The sequence below is a fragment of the Rousettus aegyptiacus genome, unplaced genomic scaffold, assembly GCF_014176215.1.
Source record: "Rousettus aegyptiacus isolate mRouAeg1 unplaced genomic scaffold, mRouAeg1.p scaffold_m13_p_1, whole genome shotgun sequence".
Classification (NCBI taxonomy): Eukaryota; Metazoa; Chordata; class Mammalia; order Chiroptera; family Pteropodidae; genus Rousettus; species Rousettus aegyptiacus.
This window is the reverse complement of record NW_023416284.1, coordinates 48284326-48310329: the sequence shown is the minus strand read 5'-3', so window position 1 is coordinate 48310329 and position 26004 is coordinate 48284326. Positions and strand designations below refer to the sequence as shown.

The 26004-nt window shown below is 33.3% G+C and overlaps 1 protein-coding gene across 2 annotated transcripts in view; it reads left to right on the top strand.

Annotated features, from left to right (window-relative positions):
• Window positions 1-26004, top strand: part of PTGER3 (prostaglandin E receptor 3) — a 110571-nt gene that overhangs the window by 23366 nt on the left and 61201 nt on the right. For both annotated transcript variants that reach the window (XM_016148930.2, XM_016148929.2), the window contains exon 2: window positions 5983-6162. In XM_016148930.2, coding sequence (XP_016004416.1) covers window positions 5983-6162 — 180 coding nt within the window. The remainder of the gene's footprint in view (window positions 1-5982; window positions 6163-26004) is intronic.

Sequence of the window (26004 nt, the reverse complement as noted above, 5' to 3'; positions counted from 1 at the left end):
GCTTCATGAATCCAGTATCTTGTCTTCCTCCACTGTCCACTCTCTAACTTTGTAATTTTCCTCTCTCCTCTATTTACCAAAAGACACACTTGGAATTTTCCTGAAGAGGATTATTTTTTTTTGCCACATTTTTTAACTTTCAGTTTCTTTCTTCTTCTTTTTTTAAAAAATTAAATCCTTACTTTTTTTTCAGCTTTGTCCTAGAATCCATCAGAAAAACTTGACCATAGAAGTATATGCAAGGCCATCCAATCCAACAGCTGTTTACTAGCGAGCTTAATAAAACACAGAGTAAGAGTAAATGATTTGCCTAAAGTCATAAATGGTAGTAGAGCCAGCAATAGAGTTTACTTCTTCTGATTCTTAGTTGTCTACTGTTCTCTTGAAAAAGTTTATTAAAATTACATAATAGATAAGATAAGATTACACAACTAGTGATTTTTAAAATATTTATGAGCTGTTTATATTCAAAGTTTTTAGATTAGATAATGCAGGAGAAGGAGAAGCTTCTGAAACAGTAGTCTAGAATGCTGGGATGAGTTGGCAACCCCAAAAACAGAGTTGTAATCAGACTGGAAAGACTACAATTATTTCTTTAATCTAGAGCGAAACTTCTTCCCATGATAATTCTTCAAATTATGTAAGTAGTTTAAAGGGCTCATACTGGTTTCAGTGTATTATAATATAGTACATTCGTCAATTATAGAGGGAATTTCCAGTAAAGCAGGTTGTTCTCCCAGGCCTAACAACAGAGGATTATGAAAGACAAAACAGATAAAAATTGGCTGTGAAGGAAAGTTTTTTTACACTTTTACATTAGAAATAAACTGGAAATGCATAAAAGCCACAAAATAGATCCTAAGGGCAAGTAACCAATTTTATTCCCTCCCTTGAAAGATATTTTTTTCTGGGTTCACTCATTTATCATCTTTATTAGATATTTATGGCCTATAACCCAAGGCACTTTTGAACCAAGAAGTGAAATACTAAATGTTTTTAAATGTGTAGTTTTGAATCCTGCTGCAATCAAATCAAATCCAAATGCAGAATACTAAAAATAATCTCCCCGGTTTGTGTTTTGCACATTTCAAAGATCATTATCACTGGAGAGGAGACAAATCATTTTTTTTCCCTTCAGGATGGAGCAAGGTAATTGCCTTTGACACTACCCAGGGATAGAGAATTTAGAAGTCACAGATATAGTTGTGTTCCTAGTTATCACAGGTACAAAAAGAGCTCTCTATTCCTGCTAATAATAAGGGGAGAAGTGAGAGGTCTGGGAGAGTCACGTGAACCCTGGGGAAGATGCTGGCAGAAGAGCCCCAGCTCTCTTTGGCCAGAATTGGTCTCAAGGCTCTCATGACCAGCTAGCTCATTATATGAGGCTGATTAGAAGGAGCAATTGTGTCGAGTATTTATGCGTTTGCTAAAAAATACAGCTTCTGTGCTGCCCATTCTCTTTTTTGTTTGTCCCTTCTCCCTTGTATAAGGAGTAGAATTGGACTTATAGGCATAATTAAGTTTCCTAGAAATCTACATATTCATGCCAAAGTTTTTCTCCCAAAGTCTATCTAAAAAATACTTGCAAAAAAAATTTAATCACTGTTTAGCTCTTTAAGTATAGAGAAGTCAACAAAACAGATGGATGCTAACTTGTATTTATGTTCAAAATCAGAGGAGGAATTTGGAGTCTTACTTCCATCCCTGCTGCCATTTGGAAATGGCAATATCATGCTCACTGCCTCTAATTCAAATTATCTTCGTATTGCACATCTCATGATTTCTGGGAAAAGCTAGAGTGTCTCTCCCATGTGCCAGCTATTGCTTACAGAGCTTGATTTCATAATGTCATAATCACCGCATTGTCAATAGTAAATTACAGGAAATTACAGCTTACTAACCAATGTAAGGCATATGAAACCTTTATTAGTCTAATAAAAATAATTTAATATTATTAGACTCATAAAAATTAATTTAAAAATAATCAAGGAGAACTGTGAAAAATGACTTAAATTCCATTTTAATAAGCAATTTTGTACATTTTCCTGATTATAAAAAGTTGGAGAAATTCAATATTTTATTTTATAAGGAAACATTAAGTTGAAATTTAATTGTTTTTAGATCATTCTAAACCAGGCCAGAACACTTTCTGGAATATGGTAAGTGGTCAAATATATTTAATTATTGGATGAGGCGAGAGGCTGAAAGAGCTAGATAAAACCTCTCCAACTATTTATAAAAAAGGATTACTAACCACAATTTTTTTTAAGAGACAACTGAATTGAAAACGTAGATTTATATCTTGTACTCAAACACACTGACATCTATCTGACGTCATTAGAATAACAAGAATTCATTTTTACATGTTGTGAATTTAGAAACAGAGATAATTTAGACAGGAGTTGGGATAAAGTTTACTCTTACTTTATTTATGTTTAAAAAAAAAATCTCCTAAGAAAGTGAACAAAGTAAATGAGCTTGCTAGGATGCTTTATCTATGAGAGGGCATAAATCGTTTTCAAGCTCATTCCTCCCTGTCCCTTCTCAACATCTGAGAGCTCACTCTCCTCTATGGGTGTGTTAGTTTTCTACGGTAGCTGTGTAACAAATTACTACAAACTTGGTGGCTTAAAACAAAACAAATTTCTCTTATAATTTTGTTGCTTAGAAGCCCTACATCGATCACAGTATCCATAGGGCTGAATTTTTTTTCCGGAAGCTCTGAAAGAGAATCGAAGTCTGGCTTTTTTGCTTTTTCAATTTCTAGAGGCCACTCATCTATATTCCTTAACTCATGGCTCCCTCCTCTATCTTCAAAACCAACAACATTATAGCTCTCTGACCATTCTTCTGTAATCACGTCTCCCTCTGACTACAGCTGGGAAAGTTCTCTGATATTAAGCCCCATGTGATACATTTAACCCACCCAGGTAATCCAGGACAATCTCCCCATCTCAAAGCCCTTAACATTAATCATATCTGCAAATTCTTTCTGCTATGTGTGATAAACATAGTCATAGGTTCTGGAGACTGAGACCTAGAGATCATTGGTGGGGAGGCCATCTTCATTCCACAGGTGGAGGCAGTGTTCAGTTCATAGGACTATGTGCCGACATCAGAAGATGGATCCCTCAGTAGATGGATTCATTTTAAATAAATTTGGTGTATAATAAGTTAGTATAATCAAGTCGTATTTATTAATGAAGGGAATAACGATCAACTTCATTTAAATAAAAGCTTTTTCTAAATTGTTTGAAATATTTTTACGTACATAAAATTTTTAAATTAAATTATTGTTTAATCACAAATTATTGCTTAATAGTAATAATTTCATTGCCTTCCACAAGTCTATGCATTTTACATAATTTAATTATAACAATATAACTTTATATATAATACTATCTTATATTCTGTTCTTTTAACTTAATTCTTATACTATCATGTGATCAGGATATATATTCTACTCTCGACTTAATTCTTATTACATGAACTAAATATACTATTCTACTCCTTATACAAGGGAGAAGGACAAACAAAAACCAAGATGCTTGGACAGTACAGAGGCACTTTCTTTAGAAAGTGCACATATACTCTGCATGATCGCTCCTTCTGATCAGCTGCTCAAAGGAGCGTTGAAACCAATATTAATAAAAATTGTATCTTATTAAGCTTGACTCCTGATGTTAGAGGTTTATGTGTTTGCAGTTTCTCACTGGTATAGATAATGCTTCACTGAACATTCAATTATTTGTACAGCTGTTTTTGCTTTTATTGAAAAGATCCCTTGAGAAAAAATGCTTTGAAAGAAATTATGGACTCAAGATATATGACTGTCTGCTGGTTGCCTATCCATTCCTCTCTTATTATTTACTTATAGAACCATAATTTTCTTCAGGTATTAGGTAGTAATTTGGTGAAGGACCATGAGTTAAGCATTAGGGGATGAATTTGTCCCATGAGCCAAACCTGGATATTTCCATTTTCATTGCTAGTGATTGATTTAAGAATTACCTACGAATTAGCCCAAGAATTAATTAAGAATTAGTCGAAGAAGACCCAGACTAAGTTTTTATACTTGGTGAGGGTTTGATCAGAGCTGAGATTTAGGCTGCTTAATCTGTGATGTGTTGACATCTATACATACCATCTGGGTAGCTGTTATTACTATAATTCAGGTGAGAGGAGGAGCTGAACTAGGATGAGACTGGAAAAAGAGCAAAAGGTATTGCAGAGGACAAAGCAAAAGAAGGATTCAAAGATGACTCACATTCTTACACAGGGTGACTGTAAAAATGAAAGCGCCATTGTTGGGATTGTGGGTTTGTGGTCCGGGTGTTTTGGACGCTCAGGGATATTGACTTTAATTTGGAATCTGTGACCTGAGGACAGAATATCCAACCTCCTTTGGGCCTCAAGAGAGACAGTGATTTTAACAGAAATGTACCGTAAGCAACAAATGTAAACCTTATATGTAATTTAAAATTTTCTAGTAGCTATATTCTAGAAAAAGTAAAAAGAAGCAAGTGCTGTTAATTTTAATAATATATTTTATTTAACACATTATATCAAAAATATCATTTCATAATATAATCATTACCTATTCCAGCATCTCAGTTTGCTCTGGCCACATTTCAAGCATTTAATAGCCATGCACCTAGAAAATGAATTTAGGAATCAATCGATTATAAAAGTCAGCATCTTTCTTTTCTTGAGAATGTGAATCCATATTTTAGGTTATTTTTTGTTTTTTTAAACTTATTTTTAATTTTAAGTTTTTGCTATTATGAACAATGTCATGGTGAATGGTTCACATACACAACTCCTGGTGCAGGAATTTGGGGTAAGATAGCTGGGAGGAAGCAGAGAAAATAGTGTCATTGTTTTTCAAGGTGGCTGCTTCCGTTCATATTGTTGCTAGTGGGGTGTAAAAGAGTCCTCATCATTCCACATCCTCACTAACATTTGGAAAAGTAACATTTCCTCGTTTTTTTCAAACTCATGGGTGTAAAGTGGTTTCTTATTTTGTCATAATTTTCATTTTTCTAATGATTAATGAGCTTGAATTTTTTTTCAGATGCATATGAACCTTCATTTTATTCTTGTGGAAATCACAAATATTCATTCAAATATAAATATATATTACATATGTTATATATGTCACAATATTATATTCTTATATTAATGTACAAATATTTATTGGGCATTACCTGCTAAATATTGGTCTTAGTACAGTGAATATACTTGTGAAGGAAAGAATAAATCCTGCCCTCATGGAGTTTACATTCTAGTATGTGGTAAAGAGGGAAACACAAAAAAATTAAAATACTATATGTCATATGGTATTATTAAACCTGGGTTTAAGTCTAGCTCAGTCATTTTACATCATTAAACCTTGGTTTCTGCAGTTGTAAAGAGGAGATGGTAATAATATCTATTTTATATTATTTATTAAATGCATATGAAGAATCGACACAGTGCCTGGTAACATTTAAGGGTTCATAAAATATTATTATTATTATTATTATTATTATTATTATTATTATCCCCTTTCTGGCTTCTACCTTTTCTTCAGTAATTTTTTTTTTTCCGTTAGAACTACTGAAGTTTAAGATTAAATATGTTTTCGTTTTGTTGAAGTTCTTGGCTCTCATTTGGGTGTGTTGTTGTTTTCTGCAACAAGACAGATGACTTTGGCTAATTTTGAGATGTATTACTTTCAAACTTCTTAAATCCCAAGGAGCAAGAGCCTGAGAACATGTACTTTTTAAAAAGCTGCATCATGTCAAATAGCCAACAATGTAGGAACATCCATAGGAATGTCTCAAATAATTCAGAGCTGTGTTCTGCAAGTATAAATGTTGCTTGAATTCATCATTTCAATATAACCACCAATTCATTGTAAACTACATGCAATGTCCTGTGTAGAGAAGATGCATATGACCTTATTAATCTTTGGAACAATTATTTGTCTCCCTTTCTTAGATAATGATGTTGAAAATGATCTTCAATCAGACATCAGTTGAGCACTGCAAGACGCACCCAGAAAAGCAGAAAGAATGCAACTTCTTCTTAATAGCTGTCCGCTTGGCTTCACTGAACCAGATCTTGGATCCCTGGGTTTATCTGCTGCTAAGAAAGATCCTTCTTCGAAAGTTTTGCCAGGTAGCAAATGCTGTCTCCAGCTGCTCTAATGATGGACAGAAAGGGCAGCCTATCTCATTATCCAATGAAATAATACAAACAGGAGCATGAAAGAGAACACTTACTCAACTTGCATGGTTATAGCTTTCGGCAACAAATAGCCCTAAACCTTACTGTGAATTTGGGCATCTCCAGCATGCCGCTGTTTATGCATTGAAGCAGAATTTTTGATAGAAGGCTGAATGATCTCAGCATAGATAATCCCCTATGTGCCAAAGATATTGAAATACAAAGAAAGGAAAATACATTAACAGTCTAGCATTTTGGGGTCTCTGCCATTTGTAGCTGAATATGCGATTATTTATGAGGTGAAAATATTTTTTATAAATGCTCTTGATCGGTGGTAGATGTGGGAATAGGGATAGTTAATATCCCAGTATACTGAGTACATGGGAGACTTAATGCACAGATCATTGAAGACAAGGCAACATTTGCTGTTTTTTCAAAGTCCTTGGTCTTCTGTGTTCTCTTTCACTCCTCTTTCTCTCTGTGTCACCCTTTTCCCCCTTACATTTTAAAAGAAATAGTTGGATTAGAATAAAAATGTATACTGTATCCACAATGGTAATTGATATTGATGTTATTTAAGTATCGTCCAATATGTAAATTAGCTGTCAACCTTACAGAGTTTAAGTTTTGGTTGGGTTGGTAATTAGGTTTACATATTATCTAAATAAGAGCCAAATCCTTTTATTTTAAATATGGGAGGACTTGCGACTATTTAAATTGCTAAATATTCTTCCTTTTGAATACATTTTTAATTCCTACAACCCTGGAGAAGATTCATGAAATTGATCTTAAGCATCAGTGAAGTGATTTTTCAGAATGCCATTTAAGCATTCTGATTTGAGCCTTAAGTATAGGTACTCTGTTTAATTATCTTCCCTGATTTTTCCACTTAAAGTATTCCCCAGTTTTTGGATATTTAAATACTAACTCTGCTTCTAAGACCAATAAAAATTTGAAGACTTAGTAAAGACTTTCCACAGTTTGGCCTATTTATTGGATAAGAAAATTAATAATATTGCAGCACTTTCTCTGCCCTCTTCTCAAAGTAGCTTTATCTAAATATGTATTATTAAATGTTTTTCTTATAGTCTACGTGTTACAAACCTTGATAGCTAAGCTTTATGTCTCTTAGGTACAAGTAGATTACTATGTTAAGTTCGAGAATTGCACTTGAAAAAAAAAAATCTCCCCAACAAACACAACAATCTTTTAAGTTATATCTACACAAAATGTTCTTTGTATTCCTGGAAGCATTCATTTTGCAAACTCGTTAACATTTTTTGTGTGTGTGAAGATTTTAATTTGTAGTTTACTTTACTGGGTTTCTTAGTTTAAAAAAACTTGAGATTTATTTGTACTTTTTTTTTAATAGTAACTACATTTTTCTTTGAGTTTCGTAGGCATTTGGGGAAAATTTATTCTAACAGGTACAATATATCTATTAAGTTAATATGTATATCAGTGTAGGTCAATCAGGAATAATCAATTTAAATGACAATGTCAAACTGAGTGAGAAGACAGAATCTGCTGGGGTGCTTATGTAATTCATGATGGTTCTGCTAGTCTAGGTTTGGAGGGGAATGATAAATAACCTATATCAAAACCCCATTATAAAATCTCTTTATGCCTAGAATTGGATTATTCCACAGATAACCTCATGAAGCTGAGGCAAAACTACCAAATTACGAAAAACATGTGCACTTAAATTACCTTGTAATAAAAAGACTTTAGCTCTTGAGTGGTCCTCTGACCCTAGGTTATAATAAGATGGACACAAATGCAGTGTGGATTCAAGTGGTGTGAGCATGATTGGGTTATTTCTTCCAGCAACTAGCACAGCACTTGGAGTATAGGAAGTGTTCAATATTTGTTCAGTGAATGAATGAACAAATGTCTGCCAAAACCAAGTGCGCATCGGTAAGGCATCTGCCACACGGTTGAAGTGCTTTACACCATTACAGTTCATCAAGCTGAGAAAGTGAATGATCTCTACTAATTACTGAACTATAAATTTATCTTCAAGTGTGTAGTGTCATATTGCTGTACAAAGAAGTGCTTTATTTGTATTAATAATTTAAGAGACTGATAAATCCAAATGGTAATGGAGATTACTGTCAAAGAAATATCACTTTTTATCTAGCCACAGAATACATACAGACAAAAAATTCTGAAACTTATTCTTAACCACAAAATAAATTTCTGTCAAGGGAGTACATGGTAGGAGTGGATGAACGGGAAGTTTTGGATAAGCTTGAGTAGGAGGTGGAAAGGGAAGAAATCATGTAAATGGTATGTGAGTTTTGTTATCTAGGCAGCCATTTGTTAGTTTAGGGAAAACCTGACAAGAAAATAAAAGTCTCAAATGATTTTAACCTTTGGATCATAGTTGAGGTTAGAATTTCAATGACATTTTATAGAGGCCCTGGATGTAGTTAGGGAGTGGACATATAAAGTCACTGTAAAAGAGTATGTCTGTTTCCAAGTTTAAATTCATCTGCCTTTAAACTCACTCTCATATACTTAGTTAATCTATGCATATATCTGAGCAGAAAAAAATGCATACATAAATTATGACAATTTCAAACTCCACAATATTGCTTTAAAAAAGAGACATAAGAAAATACGTAGAAATAAATAAATGATTATAATGTAGAAATATATGTAAAATAAGCTACATAGATTTTACAAAGCTGTCCTGATTTTCTAAACAATAAAAAGATACAGCTAGGCTGTGTCATAGAGGAGAATGATGCTATCTGATAAAAAGTTGACTTTTCAAATTAAATAGCTATGGTGTATATCTTAAAAATATTTTAAATTGAAGAAACAATATGTTACCTCAAAATTTACCATATTTACCTATTGTTGTATATTCAAAGGTATTTCAATAAATGTGTCTAATCATGCCAGATTTAAATGACTATGAATTAAAAAGTGCACATATATTTCTACTTAATGCTTTCTTATTATGTAAAAGATCTCTCGACCATGTTATAGAAAAATCTTGCAGAAGGTCATTTAAAAGTTAACTATAAAAGACTCTGTGACCACGATGACAAACTAGAAATTCTAAAACAGTATTTTATAAAGGCGGTCGATCTGTGGCAATATTATAATATTAAATTTTTAAATGAATTAAGCTTTTTATTTATTTAATACTTTTTTATATTTTTCTTGGTTTTGGCCCCAAATTAGTAATCAGCCTTCGATATTCCCCACAACAATAATTATTTAATGGTTCTCTGGTATTCTGTTAAGTCAGAGACAGAGAATAGAAAAATTCCGTGCTTTGCAAATTTAGGCACATATACTGCCTATTTATTTTTACCTTTCACCCCCAAAAGCTTCTCTTGAAATATATAAGACACTGGACAATGAGTGACACAGAGAGCAGAATATTTATTACTACAAACATACTGAAAGCTAATATGGAATAATTAAAATTTCTGTGATTTACCTATATAAAAAGTTTGGACCATCAACCATGTCAAATCTTCACACATGCTTGTTTATTGCTGGTTTTGTGCTTGTATATGTCTCAAAATCTTTAAAACTAAAGTCTAAATACATGTACAGAATTGTTCGATGAATGAGATTATATCACTTTTAAAATGAAGAATATTTAATATTGTAGTTAAGTCTATAGGACTGTTTTCTGAATTGCAATAAAATGCTTATAAGAGGTGACATATATCTGTGATGTTTCATTACATAGGTTGTGACAGAGCCAATGTGTAAATTTAAAAATCAGTCTAAAACTCATGTATACATTTTTTAAGAATAAAATATCAGTTCAGTATTCTAAGACAACTAACAGGTGATGATTGCATATGAAGCATGAAACAGAGAATTAGGGAACATTTTTAAGTAAAATCTCATTATATTGGTATTATTTATATAAATACTAACTTCATGCAAAGTTTCATAGTCACCTGAATTACTATAACCAAAAAGATTTTAATTTTATGATGAATTTATATTTATGATTATCAAGTAAAATCTTACACATTTCTTCCCTGAATACCTTTTGATTAACTTTATACTGAATAAAACTGAATGAAGTTTAAAAAAAAAAAAAAGTAGCACAAGGTAACTGTTTTCAAAGTGACAAAGGGAAGACTGAGACTATGCGTATCTGTAAAAGACTTTAACAAGTCTAGAATTGTCATTTTTTCCAAAAAGAAATCAACAGTTTTTAAGACAGATGGAAAGATAACTTCAAAACATGCTTCTCAGCATATTTTTTCTCACTCGCCCCTGTTCTCTCTTCTTTTAAAGAATAAAAGAATCCAAAATCTTTATTTTACATATTATCTATTTTATAATTTCTAAAATGGGAAATCTATTTAAAGGCTTATAATTTATAAAAGTTGAGTTGTAAACCATTACATTACCAACACCATAAGCCAAGTACATTTGATTCTTTAGAAATACAATTCAATCAGATATATACCGTATTCATTTATATATCAGATATTTTCTTTACTGAGAATGAAAATTCTTTTATTTTTAGAAGTTTCACATTAGTTTTATACCATAAGCAACCCAAATGCTTCCTGGATTACATATCTCTTCATTAGGAACAAAACTGTTGCCCCTGTGACCCTTCGCCTTCAACTTGTTTATCCATTTTCTCACGAAAAGAAAGTAACAGAAATACTTACTGTTGGTGAATCTGGGATCATTTTTAAGAGGAGAGAGAATGGCTTCATATTTCTAATATGCTAATGCTCTAATATATGAAATATATCTCAGTCTGATTTTTAATGAGTCTACTTTAATGAAACAATTTTATCATGGGAATAAAGATAAGAAGGGAAGAAATCAGCATCAGGAACAAATCAGCATTTTCAGCTCTTCGAGTATTTTGAAAATGATTCCACCTCTGAAATTACTTTCAAATATGCAACTCTTAAGTTCTTGTGTCAGTTGCTTTAGAATTAGAATATTTGGGCCTTTTAATTAAAGTGACTCAGCTATCTAGCCAAAAGCTAGCCAATCACCAAACTTTGTTATTTGAAAAGAGTTTATATAGTTTTTAGCTCCTGTGGAAATCAAAGCTGCAATGTTAAGCAGAGAAAATATATATGACTTACTGATCTACTTCGATGTTTCTTCACCTTTTGAAAGGATACTTTTATGGAGCAGGCATGGAGGGTTGGGTAGAGAACACAGAGAAAAATATGGTGGAAAACCTGTACGTTTCCATTCCTGTTAGAATTCTTTATATTTTTAGTCCATTCCACAGAAGCAAAGAGGAAGGGACCACATTCATCTTTACACAATTGAGCATGAGTAGGACAAAGTGAGGAATGGCCAATGTGTGTGTGTGTGTGTGTTTAAGAGCAAGTGTTAAGTTCACTCAAGTCATCACTGCTAAATTCTCTCCTTTCCATATGTACATATATACTATTTTACCTTTTCCCTCTTCTTTTACCAAATGTTTTTGTACAGATAGTATAAGTTGAACATTTCTTTAAGCGAATAAATTGAAAATAGTCACTAATTATCTTGACCTGTTTACACCAAATGAGAGTGTATTATTTCCATAGTGTGTCTAAATAAGAACTGAAATCATTGGCACTTTAATCAGTAATGTAAACTCAGTATAAAAAGCATGTTTCCCCACCTCTTCTACTCAGCATCCCATCCCCTACACACGTGGTTAAGTGAGAAAGTAGACTTTTGTCACCTCTATGTAAAGTTTTTTTGCAATTATCTTACATATATTTAAATATATCTTCCAGTATGTTTTAAAGGCTGGTCTTCAATATTGTGGAGACAAAATATAAGAGAGACTATGAAAAGTACATCAGAATTTTGATGGCATTCAGGTCACAGCTAGTCTGTGTAATTAATAAATGTATGTAATTTATGTTGTGTTTGTCAATGGAAAATAAAGTTGAATGTTCTGAAATGTTCCTGTCTTTTCTTCCTGATGCCAACTCACTTCAGGAATATTATACTTACAGTTGTATTAAACATTTTGCTGAAATCCTATTCGACATGCTTTGTCAAAATAACAGCACAATGTAATCCAACAGTATCATGCTATCTGGAACAATGAAATCATTTTGTTTTATATTCCATAATCATTGCACCAAACAGAATATCACAATGTGCTATAAATCTGAGGTGCTTTTTTCTCATTTTCATCATGATATTTATTCATGTTATAATACCAGAATTTTTGTTTTTAATACAAAAGCACATTTGTAAATTATTTTAAATTTAGGTCTTCCTCTTTCTTGTGGATTCTAGTGTAATTTACCAGCAGCCACCATAAGAATTGCCCTCGCATGTAGTCAGACCCTTTAACAGTCTTATACCTGGGTATTAGTATTAGCTCATTACTATTGGAGACAAATGTGTGCTGTTCCATTACCCTATTTCATATGCTCAATCAGGTCACCCTATTCTTCCTTCTTCAGTGAAGGAAATTTGTAGAATGTAGACTACAAAGCTTCCTCATTAAAAGTAGCATGTTGAGCTTGCCTTCCTTCCTCTTAAGACAAGGCGTTTGGGGAAAGCTCTGCCCAAGGCCCCCGACCAGGTCCTATAGTCTCTGCAATCTTTGTTCTACAGTATTTCAGGTAGACATCATGATGGCTCCTTTTTGGTAGGCCAGAAATGTCCACCATGATGCTGGGGAACCTACATTCCATGAAATGAGACACTGTTCAGTTTAAAGTCTTTGGAGAACAGGGGGTCAGATATACTTAGATACCCTTGGGAGCCATCGTGCTCACGTAAACAGTCTAGAGTAAATTCAGTTTGGCTCTCAGGATCTGAGCTAGTCCCCTAGGCTTATTTTTTCCTTCAACATACATTTGTTGTATACCTATATGTGCCAAGCATTCCGGTAGGTGCTAAGACATAAGGATAAAAAAAAAACACACCCAGCTTTCAAAAGATTTATAATCTAGTAGGGAAATAAGTTTAATTTGATCAGAGCTGTGATTCAAGTAAGCATATGGTACTATGAGAGCCTATGGGAAGGTGACACTAAAATAGGACATGATTTCCTGTAGGAAGTGACATTTAATATGCATTTTGGAGAAAACAGTAGATGTTAACCAGGAAGGGGAGGGCATTTAGGGTAGTTTTTCACTCCACTCTGCCCAAAGCATTACAATTTTCAAGGCATTCAAACTGACTAACTTCTAGCGGCCTCGTGGGAAGTGTGGGTCTGAATAGAGCATATCTCTATAACCTCCCAGGGTGAGCAAAGGTGGCATGGCCTTAGAGCAGAATTTCTCAACCTCGGCATTATTGACACATTGAGCCAAATAATTTTTCGTTCCTGGGAGCTATCCAGACCATTATAGACTGTTTAGCAGCACCTATGACTTCTACCCACTAGATGCCAGTAATATCTCCTTAGTTGTGACAATCAAAAATTCTGCAGGATGTTGCAAAATGTACCATGCAGGACATAATTGCTCCCAGTGGATAACCTCTGTCCAAGGGCAAGAGCTGTGGCCACCAAGAGGTTGCTGTGTGTCAGGACAAGGCCATCTGTGGGATGTGGGTCCTGACAGGCACCATTCTAGCATTTCCAGAGACAACAGGCAATTTGTATCTGACTGCACAAAAATGTGGCACAACCACTACAACAATGCCTGGATCACCACAGCCCTGATCCACTTCTATAATCACATAAACCTATTCACAAATGAAGAGGTACAATTTCTTAGAAAGTATCATCTTTCTATTGATGCATCCAATCCCTATTTTGTTCTTGATAAGAAGTTCTAGGGTTATGTGTCTCTCAAAGGGATAGCTAAAGAGAGTGAGTCAATTTCTCCCAGGACCTTTACAAATCTGTTGTATTTTCTTTTAATTAAGTTCACATTTCCAGACAGGTGTCTTAGTAAGAGAGAACTAATTTATCAAACTGTTTTTAATAGGATTTTTGCATATTTGGTCTGTGTAACAGAGCTGTAGCAATTTTATATAATCTGAAAGATTTTGATCAAAGAGTAGTCAAAATTTGGTCAATTGTCTCTATTAGCCTGTGTCTTTCTCAGTTCATGGCAGGCTGCAGTACCTCAGTATAGGAATATTACCATATATTTTGATGAAAGAATTCAAATCATGATCTTTATAACTGACATTTAAATTCTGGTTTATATGGAATAGGAAGTTGAGAAACCTAAACTCCAAGTCTGACCAAAAAATAATAAAATTAGAGCACAAGTACTTTTTAGTTTATTGTAAATTTCTAAGTTGAAGTGAGAAAGGTCTATGGATAATCCGAGTTTATGCCTAATTTTTTAATGTAATATTTTAAAAGAAGGCTTCAAATATGATATATGAGGTTGTCTGAATCTGATTTTGAAAAGAACATTGGAAGAAAATAATTCTGAAACCATTATCACCAACTTAAGGATTTTTGTACCAGTTAAATACTGGTTCTTAACCACTTTGGGATTAGAAATCCCTCTGCTAATATGATGAAAGGCATGGATCCCCTCCTCACAAAAAGCACAGAGAATTTTCACATGGTGTTAGAGATTGTCCAGCCCTCTTGAAGTTTGTCTGTGAACATCTTGGGAATTTATGAACACAGGTTAAGAAGCTTCATTGTGAAAGACTCATTATGATTCAAGAAACCTCTCAAGTTTCCACGTTTGCTTAAATAGTAAAATCTAAAACTGGAGCTAAGTCAACATAATTGCTTCCCTGTGAATGACAAAATTCCTTGACATCTCACCGTATGCCCATTATAGTAAATCGGCATAATCAGGGGTGCACTTATTAAAAAGACCTACACTCATTTAAAAAAATTGTTATCATGTGCATAAAAGAAACAATACAATCCCAATCGGAAGAGAAATAATGTAGGCTATTTAACAAAAGCAGGCTGAAAGTGAAAGGACCATTTTTTGAGGAAAAATTACAAGTTATTACTGGGTATCTAATGATACATTTGCCTTAAAACAAAGATTTTGTCTTATTTTGCCTTGTGCTGACTCAGCAAAAGATTTCAAATAAAACTATTTAAGTCAGTAAAAATATCATGCCCACCTGAAAAATGTAATCTACTATACACAAACTAATTAAATGGTTAGAATGTAACTTTATGCTATTTTTCTGTTACTTTACGTTTTGCAACTTTATGTTACGTTGCATGTACATTTGGATACATATATATTTATATTTCTGCATGTGCTACACCTGTATATTTCTATTTAGAATGAAAGCAGCAAGTATGACCTTATTGATTAGTTCTTTCACTGAGAATGCAAGGCATAGATTTACAGACCTTATAAATGTAAAATTAATGATGCTTTAAGCCAATACTTATGGCTAGCTATTAGTAGAATGCTGTATCGATGTTTACAGTTCTTATTTTTCTAGCGGGAAAAGTCTGCAGCAATTAATGACATTTGTCTTTGCATTTCTCTTGCCTTATTGAAGAAGATGGAAGTTAGACCTTAGAGCACTAAAGTATTTGTCTATTGGAAACAACTCCTCGATTCCAAAGCATTCTACATTCTGATTGTGTATACATAAATTAGACAGCTGTACAAGGTGTGCATGGAATTGCAAGTTGGTTTTCATGAGTGAGTTGTTTGGACTTTTCTCCTTAGAAAACCCATGAAAAGCCATTTTTAGAGGAAATACTTTCTTATTTTTCAACACTCTTTGACCATTAACATTATTTCTTTTTTGCGTAGCACCTTTATTTTAACAACTGAAATGGCAAAATTAATTTTTACTCAAAAATTTCTGGAGAAATAATATCGATTTATTACCAGGCTCTGAAGGGGAATATTGTACAGTCTTAATTAGACATGTATGGCTCTCATCTTTATCCCAGGGTTTCTCCCATCATGGCCATTTTGAATATCCCTACTACTATCCCTTCAATAGAATTCATTGACAGCCGAAGTTATTAATTAATTTTATTAATATTTGACCACTATTAGAGATTGTAAATTTAATTTAATATATTTTAAAGTATTTTTGAAACAAAATAATTTCACCAAAATGTTCTCTAAGGTTTTATGGATCATAATAAAGGAGAAAATCTTCCAACATTGGACAAGGGGTCAGAAGAACACTTATGTCCAATTATCTAATTTGCTATTCACTGGTTATTTGCTCTTGACAGTTCAGTAAATCTCACCGAACTTGAATTTTCTCATCAGCACAGGTATCTTGGGATTAAACATTGAAGACACTTTCAAAAGTACTATACAAGTAGCAAATGGTTAACATAATTTTATTATCCTCATTTCATTAATGGAACAACACTAAAAATTAATTTTGATTTTCTCATCTCAAGCAGTCTTGCTAACTTAGTACTGACAGTCACCAGAACACACAAGTTATATTATAAAACTGGTTCTGGTTCAAAATAGGGAACAATACATAGCTTCTTAAAGGTTAGTTGCCTCATCTGTACAATCAGGGATTGGTCTGTGTGAAATCTTCTAACTGAAATAGAACGAAATAAAACAAAACATAATTCTTCTTTCTGGAATATTGTACAGCTCATCTTGTCAATTAAACACAGACAATTTTTTTCTTCTTAACCTTGAAAACCAGCTCACAGTAAGGCTCATAAAAAAATATCTTTTTTCTCTAAAAACAATTTTTAGGTTTCCATTCTTCCTCTCCTATGAAATTATTCTCTTTTCTCAGCCAAACTGCAAGATCCTTGAATCCAGGAGTCATGCCTTTTATTTAAGTTTTTCCGCCTCCTTTTTCTTTGCTTCTCATCCAAACTACCAAATCCTATAATTTTTGTTGTTAGCCAATGGGTCTTATTTACTTCTCTTTTTTTGGCTCAGAAAATATCATCAAAAAGATTAGACTGTGTAGCTTTTCATACAATTGGGCTTATCAGTGTGTGTGTGTGTATGTGTGTAGGTGTGTGTGTGCATGTGCAAATGTCCATTTTATCTCAAAGTTGTATTTCTTTTTTTAAATAAGTTTTATTTTTAATTACAGTATTATGTACATACATACCTTTAAAAAGTTAAATAGTGCTAAAGGTTTATCACGAAACCCACAGTTTTCATTCTAACTCTACCCCCATTACTCTGCTCTGGAAATGTCACTATTTTCAGCTTTTTTCCCCCCAACATTTTTTTCTAGCATATACTATCATGTTTCTATATAACATACTTATCTTGCTACTTATCACTTCATCAACTTTAGACATTCCTATATGTTAATTTCCTATTTCTCTGGATTTAGTGCATCCTCGCTTATTCTCTCATTATAGTTATAATACGATTTTTATTAAATTCAGTATTTGCATTTTTATGATAATGTAAATACCCTTCATTGCTGAGTCAGTACTACTGTGATCATGTTTTCTGTCTTGGACAATTTTTTTTTTTTTCTAGAGTTAAGAACTTCAGTTAAATTTATTATGCTTTCTTTGTACCACTACTAAATCTTTACTGTTTTCAAACCCATCTGATAATTCTTGTCCTTTTTGGAGTCCAACATTTCTCCAAGATTTCTCTGCTGTTCATTCACTTGCATCTCTTTTAGCAAAGACCCTCTTTCATAGATCCCATTTCTCAAATTGTTTCTTGACTTATTCATTTATTTTGACCACATCTGCTTTAAAATGGACTTTTTAATAGGAAAAAATGTAAGGAACCAAATTCTTAGAAAAAGGAAGAGATTGGTTTTAAATAAACATGAACACTAGTGCTAATAGTGATAACAACAATAGTGGCAGATATCATTTTACGAACACCAATACTTTACATTTGTTATCAAATTCTCATGCCAATGCTGCGGGGTACGTGTAGGTGTTATCAACACCACTCTCCAGATGAGAAGACTGATGCTCAGGGATGGTAAACCACTTGGCCAAGTTCACCGAGTTAGCGAGAAGCGAAGCTGGGGTTCACGCCTGATTTCAGGATAGAATATAATTACTGTGTAAAATCCGAACGAAGAATTGCTACTGCATTTTTTTCTGAAGCTTCGAACTTATCTTTGAGGGCTCTGCTAAGGCTCCGTGGAAGAAAGGCTTTGACTCTGTTATGGTGTCTGAACGTCTTCTAACAGCCAGAAAAAGTCTTGGGTGGCAGTGGGGAAGCTTTTCAAACAGAACCGATTCGATTCGGCCAACAAGTTTCTCAGCAAAAATTTGAAAGACCATATGTGCAGTCTGAGCATGTGCACACTACAACAAACATTCAGACCCTTCCTTGTTAGATGCAGGACCGCTCCTGCAGCAAATGCTTGCACAGAAAGGCTGCGCTTCCACTTCCTGCTCAGGCCTGTGGGTTTTTCTGAAAGCCGGTTTAGTCCGAATTTGGATTACTAAGTATGTACCTATTTTAGCCCTTTGTTGTTTTTTTGTTGTTCTTTTTCCTTTTACGCTTCCTCTCCTGCTTATAACTTAGGAAGAGGTTTACTGAGAAGTTGAAAAGCAAAAGATACTCTTGCTCCCTAATTACAGAGAAACTCCTGAGAGAATTTGTAAAATACAGGGCAGAAGAGAAAGAGCAGACCCTTTGTCAGAGGTAGAACAATTCCGTTTATTGTCTCTTCCTGCTTAATTTTGAAATTTGCTCTGGCTTCTTCTTGCAAGATACCATGCAGTTTCAGAGTGGAGCATATTTTGTTTTTAAGAAAGAGAAAAACTCTTGTGTACTGTTTGAAGTCTTCCTTCCCTTGTTGCTAGTAAGAAAAATGATTTGGTGTATCTGACATTTTATTTACCAGTTTTTCTTCAACTGGCTGATCTGATTTCCTCAGACTGATTAGAAAAGCATAGAATATTTTGCTCAAGAAAAAAAAATCTCAACATCTCTAACACTTGAATTCTATTTTTTATCTCTAAATGAATTTTAAAAGCAACGCACCCATAGCTGTGTAACTCGAAAATTGGTGAATCTTGAAGTTTACCTTTGGTCTCATTTTACTCATTATCTTTTGTTCATTTCAATATGTTTGCAACAATAGTCAATAATTCTCAGGTATCTTAGGGGTCAATTAACATTTATTCAGAATAGGCGAGACATAATTATACATAAATCTTTATTAAATTTTTTTTTTGTTAACTTGAAGTTATTTAAATCAAATCAAATGAGTAACTGCTTAGAGAAAATGTTTGAAGGATAAAGTCCCTCCTGCCTGCCAACTTTGATGTCATTTGCATTAGAAATGGAGCCTGGAGATTTTATAATGATTTATTAATAATAATATAATTCAAAAAACAGTGTAGCAATTTAAGGACATTATTGTATGAGAGTAAGTTTTAATAAGACAATAGGTTCAGAAAAAAATTAAAGTAAAAATGATTACATTGCCGGAAGTTTTTTAACAAGAGATACCATTCTCCATTTCACCAAATGAAGGATGTTTCCCTCTGTTGCCCAACACAACCATTTGGAAGAGAGAGACATCTCTGGAGGAAGGCAAGAGGCAAATAGGATGGCAACTAGATTAGTGGAATCCTCTTTTGGATGAGAAGCGTCATGATCAGTTTACCTTCAAGAGTATGAAAGAATGTGTTTTGGGGTCAGATCTGGGATCAAACTTTGGATAATAGCTATGGAACTTGAAAGTAATACCTTAAATTCTCTGAGATTTTTTTAACCTTATCTAAAGAATTGTAATTTTTGTACTTACTTTATAAGGTACAGTGAGGATTAAATATGTAAATATACCAGAAGAGTGGTAGGTAAATATACCAGAAGAGAAGTATGCAAGGGGCATCGTTATTGGTATGTATTAGTAGTGGTAATAGTAGCCACAATAGTAATATTAATTGCTTGAGAAATCCATAAACCATATTGGTAATGTGGAAAAGACATTCTAACCTCTGTACTAATTCCTCATATTTTGGGAGATCCAAACATATGTCGTTGTGTTGGAGGCAGTGGGAGCTAAAATTAGACTAAATCTGGTAGCACATTTTAGTTCTGTTAATTTTGTAGTAGGCTGATCTTAATCAGGCTAACTTAATCTTACTTTCAGTTTCTCTAGCTATAAATGAAGATAATTTTATTTAAAGTTAAATTTATTGCAAACATTCAAGAAACAACGCATGCAAATGCTCACCTAATGCCTGTAACATAATAAGTACTCAATAAGTGGCTGTTATTATTTTACTATAAATTATTATCATTAATATCGAAGTCAAGCTGGGAAGAAAAGTTGGCTCAGTTTTTAGCAGAGGCTGAATGTCTTCGCAAGCACAAATTTTATCCAACTTTTTTAAGACTTAGGGAGAAAAAATAAGGATGTGGATGAAGAGATAAGAAGTAGAAGAACTAACAAGAAGAGCAAAATAAGAAATTAAATTATTTTCTTTCTGGCTTAAGTGTATGTCTTTGTGAGCTTAAGAAATGATTCCAGTAGCACAGACGAGATATTGTTTCATTCATTGATTCATTTTTTCATTTTCTTGAGGTATAATTGACATAGAACATTGTATTAATTTAAAAATTACAACAAAATAATTTGATATATGTATATACTGAAAAATGATCCCCACCATAAGTCTAGTTAACATCTATCACTTCGTATAATTACACATTTTTTTCTGGTGATGAGAACTTTGAGGATTTACTTTTTTAACAACTTTCAAATATAGTCACATGCCACATAACTACTTTTCAATCAAAAATGGACCATGTATATAGATAGCAGTGGCCCTAAAAGATTATAATGGAGCTGAAAATTTTCTGTCACCTAGTGATGGCATAGCCAATGTAACATTGTAGCACAATGTGTTGCTCACATGTTTATGGTGCTGTTGGCGTAAACAAGCCTACTGCATTGCCATTCTACATGTATGTAGTACGTTGATACTTGGTAATGATAACAAAAGACTAAATTATTGGTTTATGTATTTACTATACTATACTTTTTAATCATCGTTTTATAGAGTATGCTCTTTCTACTTATAAAAAAAGTTTTCTGTACAACAATATGCCCTGTTGTGCCAGCAGCAGCCTCATACAGCTTGTCTTTTGACTATAATTTTTTTCTTGTGCTTGATTTAATCTCATGCTGTTTTATAAATTTAGTGTAACTTAAGTATACAGTGCTTATAAACTCTACAGTAGTGTACAGTAATGTCCTAGGCCTTCATGTTCACTCACCACTCATTCAATCACCTAGAGCAACTTCCAGTCCTACAAGCTTCATTCACAGTAGGTGCCCTACACAGGTGTAGCATGCTTTATCTTTTATACTGTATTTTCAATGTGCCTTTCATAAGTTTAGATCTTTTGAGAGACCCAAGTACTTACTACTGTGTTACAATTATCTACAATATAGTAAGTAACATGTTCGACATGTTTGTAGCCTAAGAGCAATATGCAGTACCATATATCCTAGGCGTGCTGTAATCTATAGCACCCAGGTTTGTATAAGTGTAGTCTGTGATGTTCAGACAAAGACAAAATCACCTAACAACACATTTCTCAAAATGTTTCCCTGTCATTAAGTGGTGCATGACTGTATAAATACGGTATTAACTGTAGTCGACATGCTGTGCATTATGTCCCCTGAACTTGTTTATTTTATAACTGAGGTTTGTACCTTTTGACCTCCTTCACCACCTATGTCCCTCACCTCCCATCTCTAGTAACCACCAGTTGGTTTTCTATTTTATGTTTGCTTTTTTTAGATTCCACATAAAAGTGAAATCATACAGTATTTGTCTTTGTCTGACTTACTTCACTTAGCATAATGCTTCCAAGGTCCATTTATGTAGTTGCGAATGGCAAGATTTTCCTTTTTATGGCTAAATAATATTCCATTTTATATACATATATCTCACATCTTCTTTATCCACTCATCTATCGATGGACACTTAAGTAGTTCTCTTATCTTGGCTATTGTAAAGAAAGCTGCCATGAACATGCGGTGCAGCCATCTCTTCAAGATACTGATTTTATTTCCTTCAGATATATACCCAGAAGTTGGATTGCTGGATCATACGGTAGTTTTACTTTTACTCTTTTGAGGAACCCAGAAGAGGTATTTTAAAAAGTTCCTGTAACACTCCCCTCAAGTGGAACTCAGGAAAAATAAGTAATAAGACATACAAGTTGTGAAGGAAATCTCAGGATGACAGATTTTGCTTGAAAAGCAAAAAAAGAAAAAGAAAAAAAAAGATTCTGGACAAATTAGTAAATGCTTTCTTATTGCTTTCTAATATAGACTGGTATAGCGTCTGCCTAACCCTAACCCCTCAATTTCCTGATGTGTAAAGGACTGTGGGAATAATAACTTGTAGGATGGATGTAAATACTGTAAGAGATAATGTATGCAAACCACTTGGTATACATGCCAAGTTCCATCATCATCATCACCATAATCATCATTATCATCATCGTTTCTTATGAAAAATTCTCAGAGATTCACTAAGATCCAGGCAAAATAATAATTTATGTCTGGGTACCTTAAGGCTATTTATTTTTCTTTATCTGTGAAGTCATTAGAAAATAGAACTATCAGAGAATTTTTGGACTGTAATACATTTGGGGAAAACATAATAAAAAGAGGCATTAAATCAGTTTAAATTAAGATGGAAGAGAGAAATAACAATTTGGTCCTTAGTGGAATTGCTACTTCTCTGGTGATGACTATATCTCCAAGAAAGAAATGAAAATTAGACATTTTGTGTGTGATTTTGATAGATTTTGATCATTGATTAAATGAATGATTGCTTGATTTTTTTAGTCAATCACACATCTTTAATGAGACCCTACAATGTGGGTTGGGGTGCTGGAAGCCTGAGGTTTATCGCTGACAGATTCCAGATTTAAGATTCTCTGATTCTTCAAGAAGTTCCAGATTTCATTCATTATATTTAAGACTTAAATATTTTTTCCAAGATGTAAATAGCTTTTCTTTTAATTTTCACTCTAATTAGAATATGTATGCATAAAATTCAAGCAATGCAGAACACAAAGACCAAAGAAATATTTCCTATACTCCACTACTCAAAGTTAAGCATTGTAAATGTTTTAATATTCTTTCAAATTCTTGTCTTTGCAAGTTTCTCCTCAAACCTGGCTGCATCTAAGAACTATGGCAAGATTCTCTCAAATATTTGAAAGAGTGTGACATGAAATAAAGGCTTATCTCAGATGCCTTGGTTTATAGGAAAAAAACTACAGAGAGAAAGATTTAAATCTAGTCTAAAGCAAAATCTACATAGACTAAGGTGGAAAAGCCTATCATAGGATAATGAGTTTCATCTCACTGCAAATCTTCAAGCAAATACCAGGAAACCACTAGAAAGTTTGCTGTAGAAGGAAGAATACAAACATCTTTTTTAATGTTCCTTCCAACTCACAAACTTCTGAGATTCTGTGAGTCAAAATTCTGAGATTCTATGAGTCAACCTAGTCATGAAATGGCTATAATATTTGAAATCATGTGAAAGAAATAAATTTGTCTGAATTCAGCTGTTGAGCTTAGTGCTCTGTTTCAAACTTTTCATCTGGATTTATATTCTGTCTTCTGTGACACGAACTGAGTCATTGTTAGACTTAATCTCAAAGCTAGTCTTTCAGTCTTGATAGTCATTTTATAAGTTTACAACATTTTTTGAAAACTTTACTCAGAAAAACAGCAAAAATGTTATAAAAAAGAACAACAGCAATTATTTTCCAGCAGTTAAATCAGAATATCTGGTGGTCATTTTTACCATTGATTGTACTAACTAGAATATCAGATTAACCTAATTGAATAGGAAAGGCTGCTAAGAATATAAATTTGTTTACACTCAGCTTTTGATAAATTTTTGCTATGTATAAAATATATTTTTTAGGAGAATATATCTAGCATGAATGATATTCTTCCATTTTTGTACATTACCAATCCTATTTAGTGTTTCTTTCTTTCTTTCTTTCTTTCTTTCTTTCTTTCTTTCTTTCTTTCTTTCTTTCTTTCTTTCTTTCTTTCTTTCTTTTTTTTAAGACCAGGAGAAAAGAGAAATATACTTGAAAATACAGAAATGAAAGATTCGATAGATGTTTAGGGAAGCTTTAAAAATTTGAAATAACTATAAGGAACCAATACCATTACACAGATAGGAAATGGGAAGTTTGTTTTATTTTGTTTTAAATTAACAGAGGAATTATTCTTGAATTGAAAGACATTATTTCATTTCAGAGGACGAGATGGACTAGATCATGTTTTCCAATTAAATCAAATCTAAAGAAAACATACTACTTATTTATTCAGGATAATCCTTAACAGGGTTAGAAATAGTTGCCTCTCTTGAAGCACAGAATCAGACACTGACATCCTTGTTGGAAGTGTTTAAATCACCGGCATCACTAATTGCTTCTTGAAGTCATAACTTTAGTGTACCACTGCAACCTGAAAGGTTTATAACATCATCAATGGGAAGATAGCAAGTCACCTTATGGAACGTTGGGGGACTTAAAGACATAGATTTGGAGTCTGGTTCTTGATCAACTAGCTATGTGACTGGATAGTTGGTTAATCTCTTTTTGCCTATAAACATTTTTTTTTTAGAAATAATATCCCCATCCCACAATGTGATAAAAGGAAGTAAGATAACATATGTACAAGGCACAGTAGAAACTCAATAATTTATAGCCACATTTATGCTAACTTCAGGAGTAATATTAGTTGTAATTGTGATAACAATAAAATAATAATGATGGTCAACACTGGTAAAATTTCTAAGGCATTTTAGCATATGTAGTTTTATTTGATCAAACCTTAGGTAGGTATGGAAGCATTGCTATTATTCCCATTTTCTAGATTAAAAAATTAAAACTAAGATTAGAAGGGTACAAACTTCCAGTTATAAAATAAATAAGTCATGGGGATGTAGCATATAGCGTGGTGACTATAGTTAGTAATACTGTTGTGTATATTTGAAAGTTGTTAAGAGACTAGATCTTAAAAGTTTTTATCATAAAAATAAAATTTAACTGAGGTGATAGATGTGTCATAAAACAAAATCAACTGAGTAAGTTTTAAAGATCTTATTAGCTTCATTTGATGATTCGTGAATTGGGCAGCATCTCATCTAGCAGATTTAAAGGTGCTCCGAAGAGCTCGAAATGGAAAGATTTTATAGGCAGAAAAGGAGAGAGGAAATAAAGTTATCAAAGAATGCCCAGTTTTAGGCAAGATCACCTTCCTTTGGGGGAAGGCAAAGTATCTCCCTGGCGGCTTCCTCAGTAACATTGACCAGATTATTCCAGATTGACTGGTTAAAGGTTACATTCCTGGGAGAGGGTGAAACTGCAGTTAGGTTATGTATGAAGTCTTGGTTTGCTTAGCACAAGTGACTCCATTTGGGGCCTGTTGTCTTTTTTTTTTTTAATAGATGTTACCTAGGCTTATTGTGGTGATGATCATTTCACAATACATATGACTATCAAATCAGTATGTTATATGCCTGAAACAATATTATATATCATTTATATCTAAAAAAAAAAAAAAAGGCTAGGTAGAGCTCCTTTATATGTGTTAGGTGTAATGTTTGGACTTTGGAGGCAAACTTCAACTCAGCTACCACCTCCACACTTGCTTTAGAGTGAGATTCTGACCCCTTGAAGCCTCAATTTTCTCATTTGAAGAGTGGGAAGAATAGCAGTGTCCTCAAGATCCTGATGTTTGCCGACTGTTCAAAGCTCGAATGTGTTCACTTATTTAGAGCTCTTGTGAAGCTGATCTCAATCCACCTTTCCAGATTTATCTGCCAACATTAATCCAAGCCTTTTGGGAATCCTGTCCCCAAACACACTGTGCACTTTCTTGGTTCTGTTTTCTTTGCTTGACTGTTCTTAATTGAAAAACTTCTAT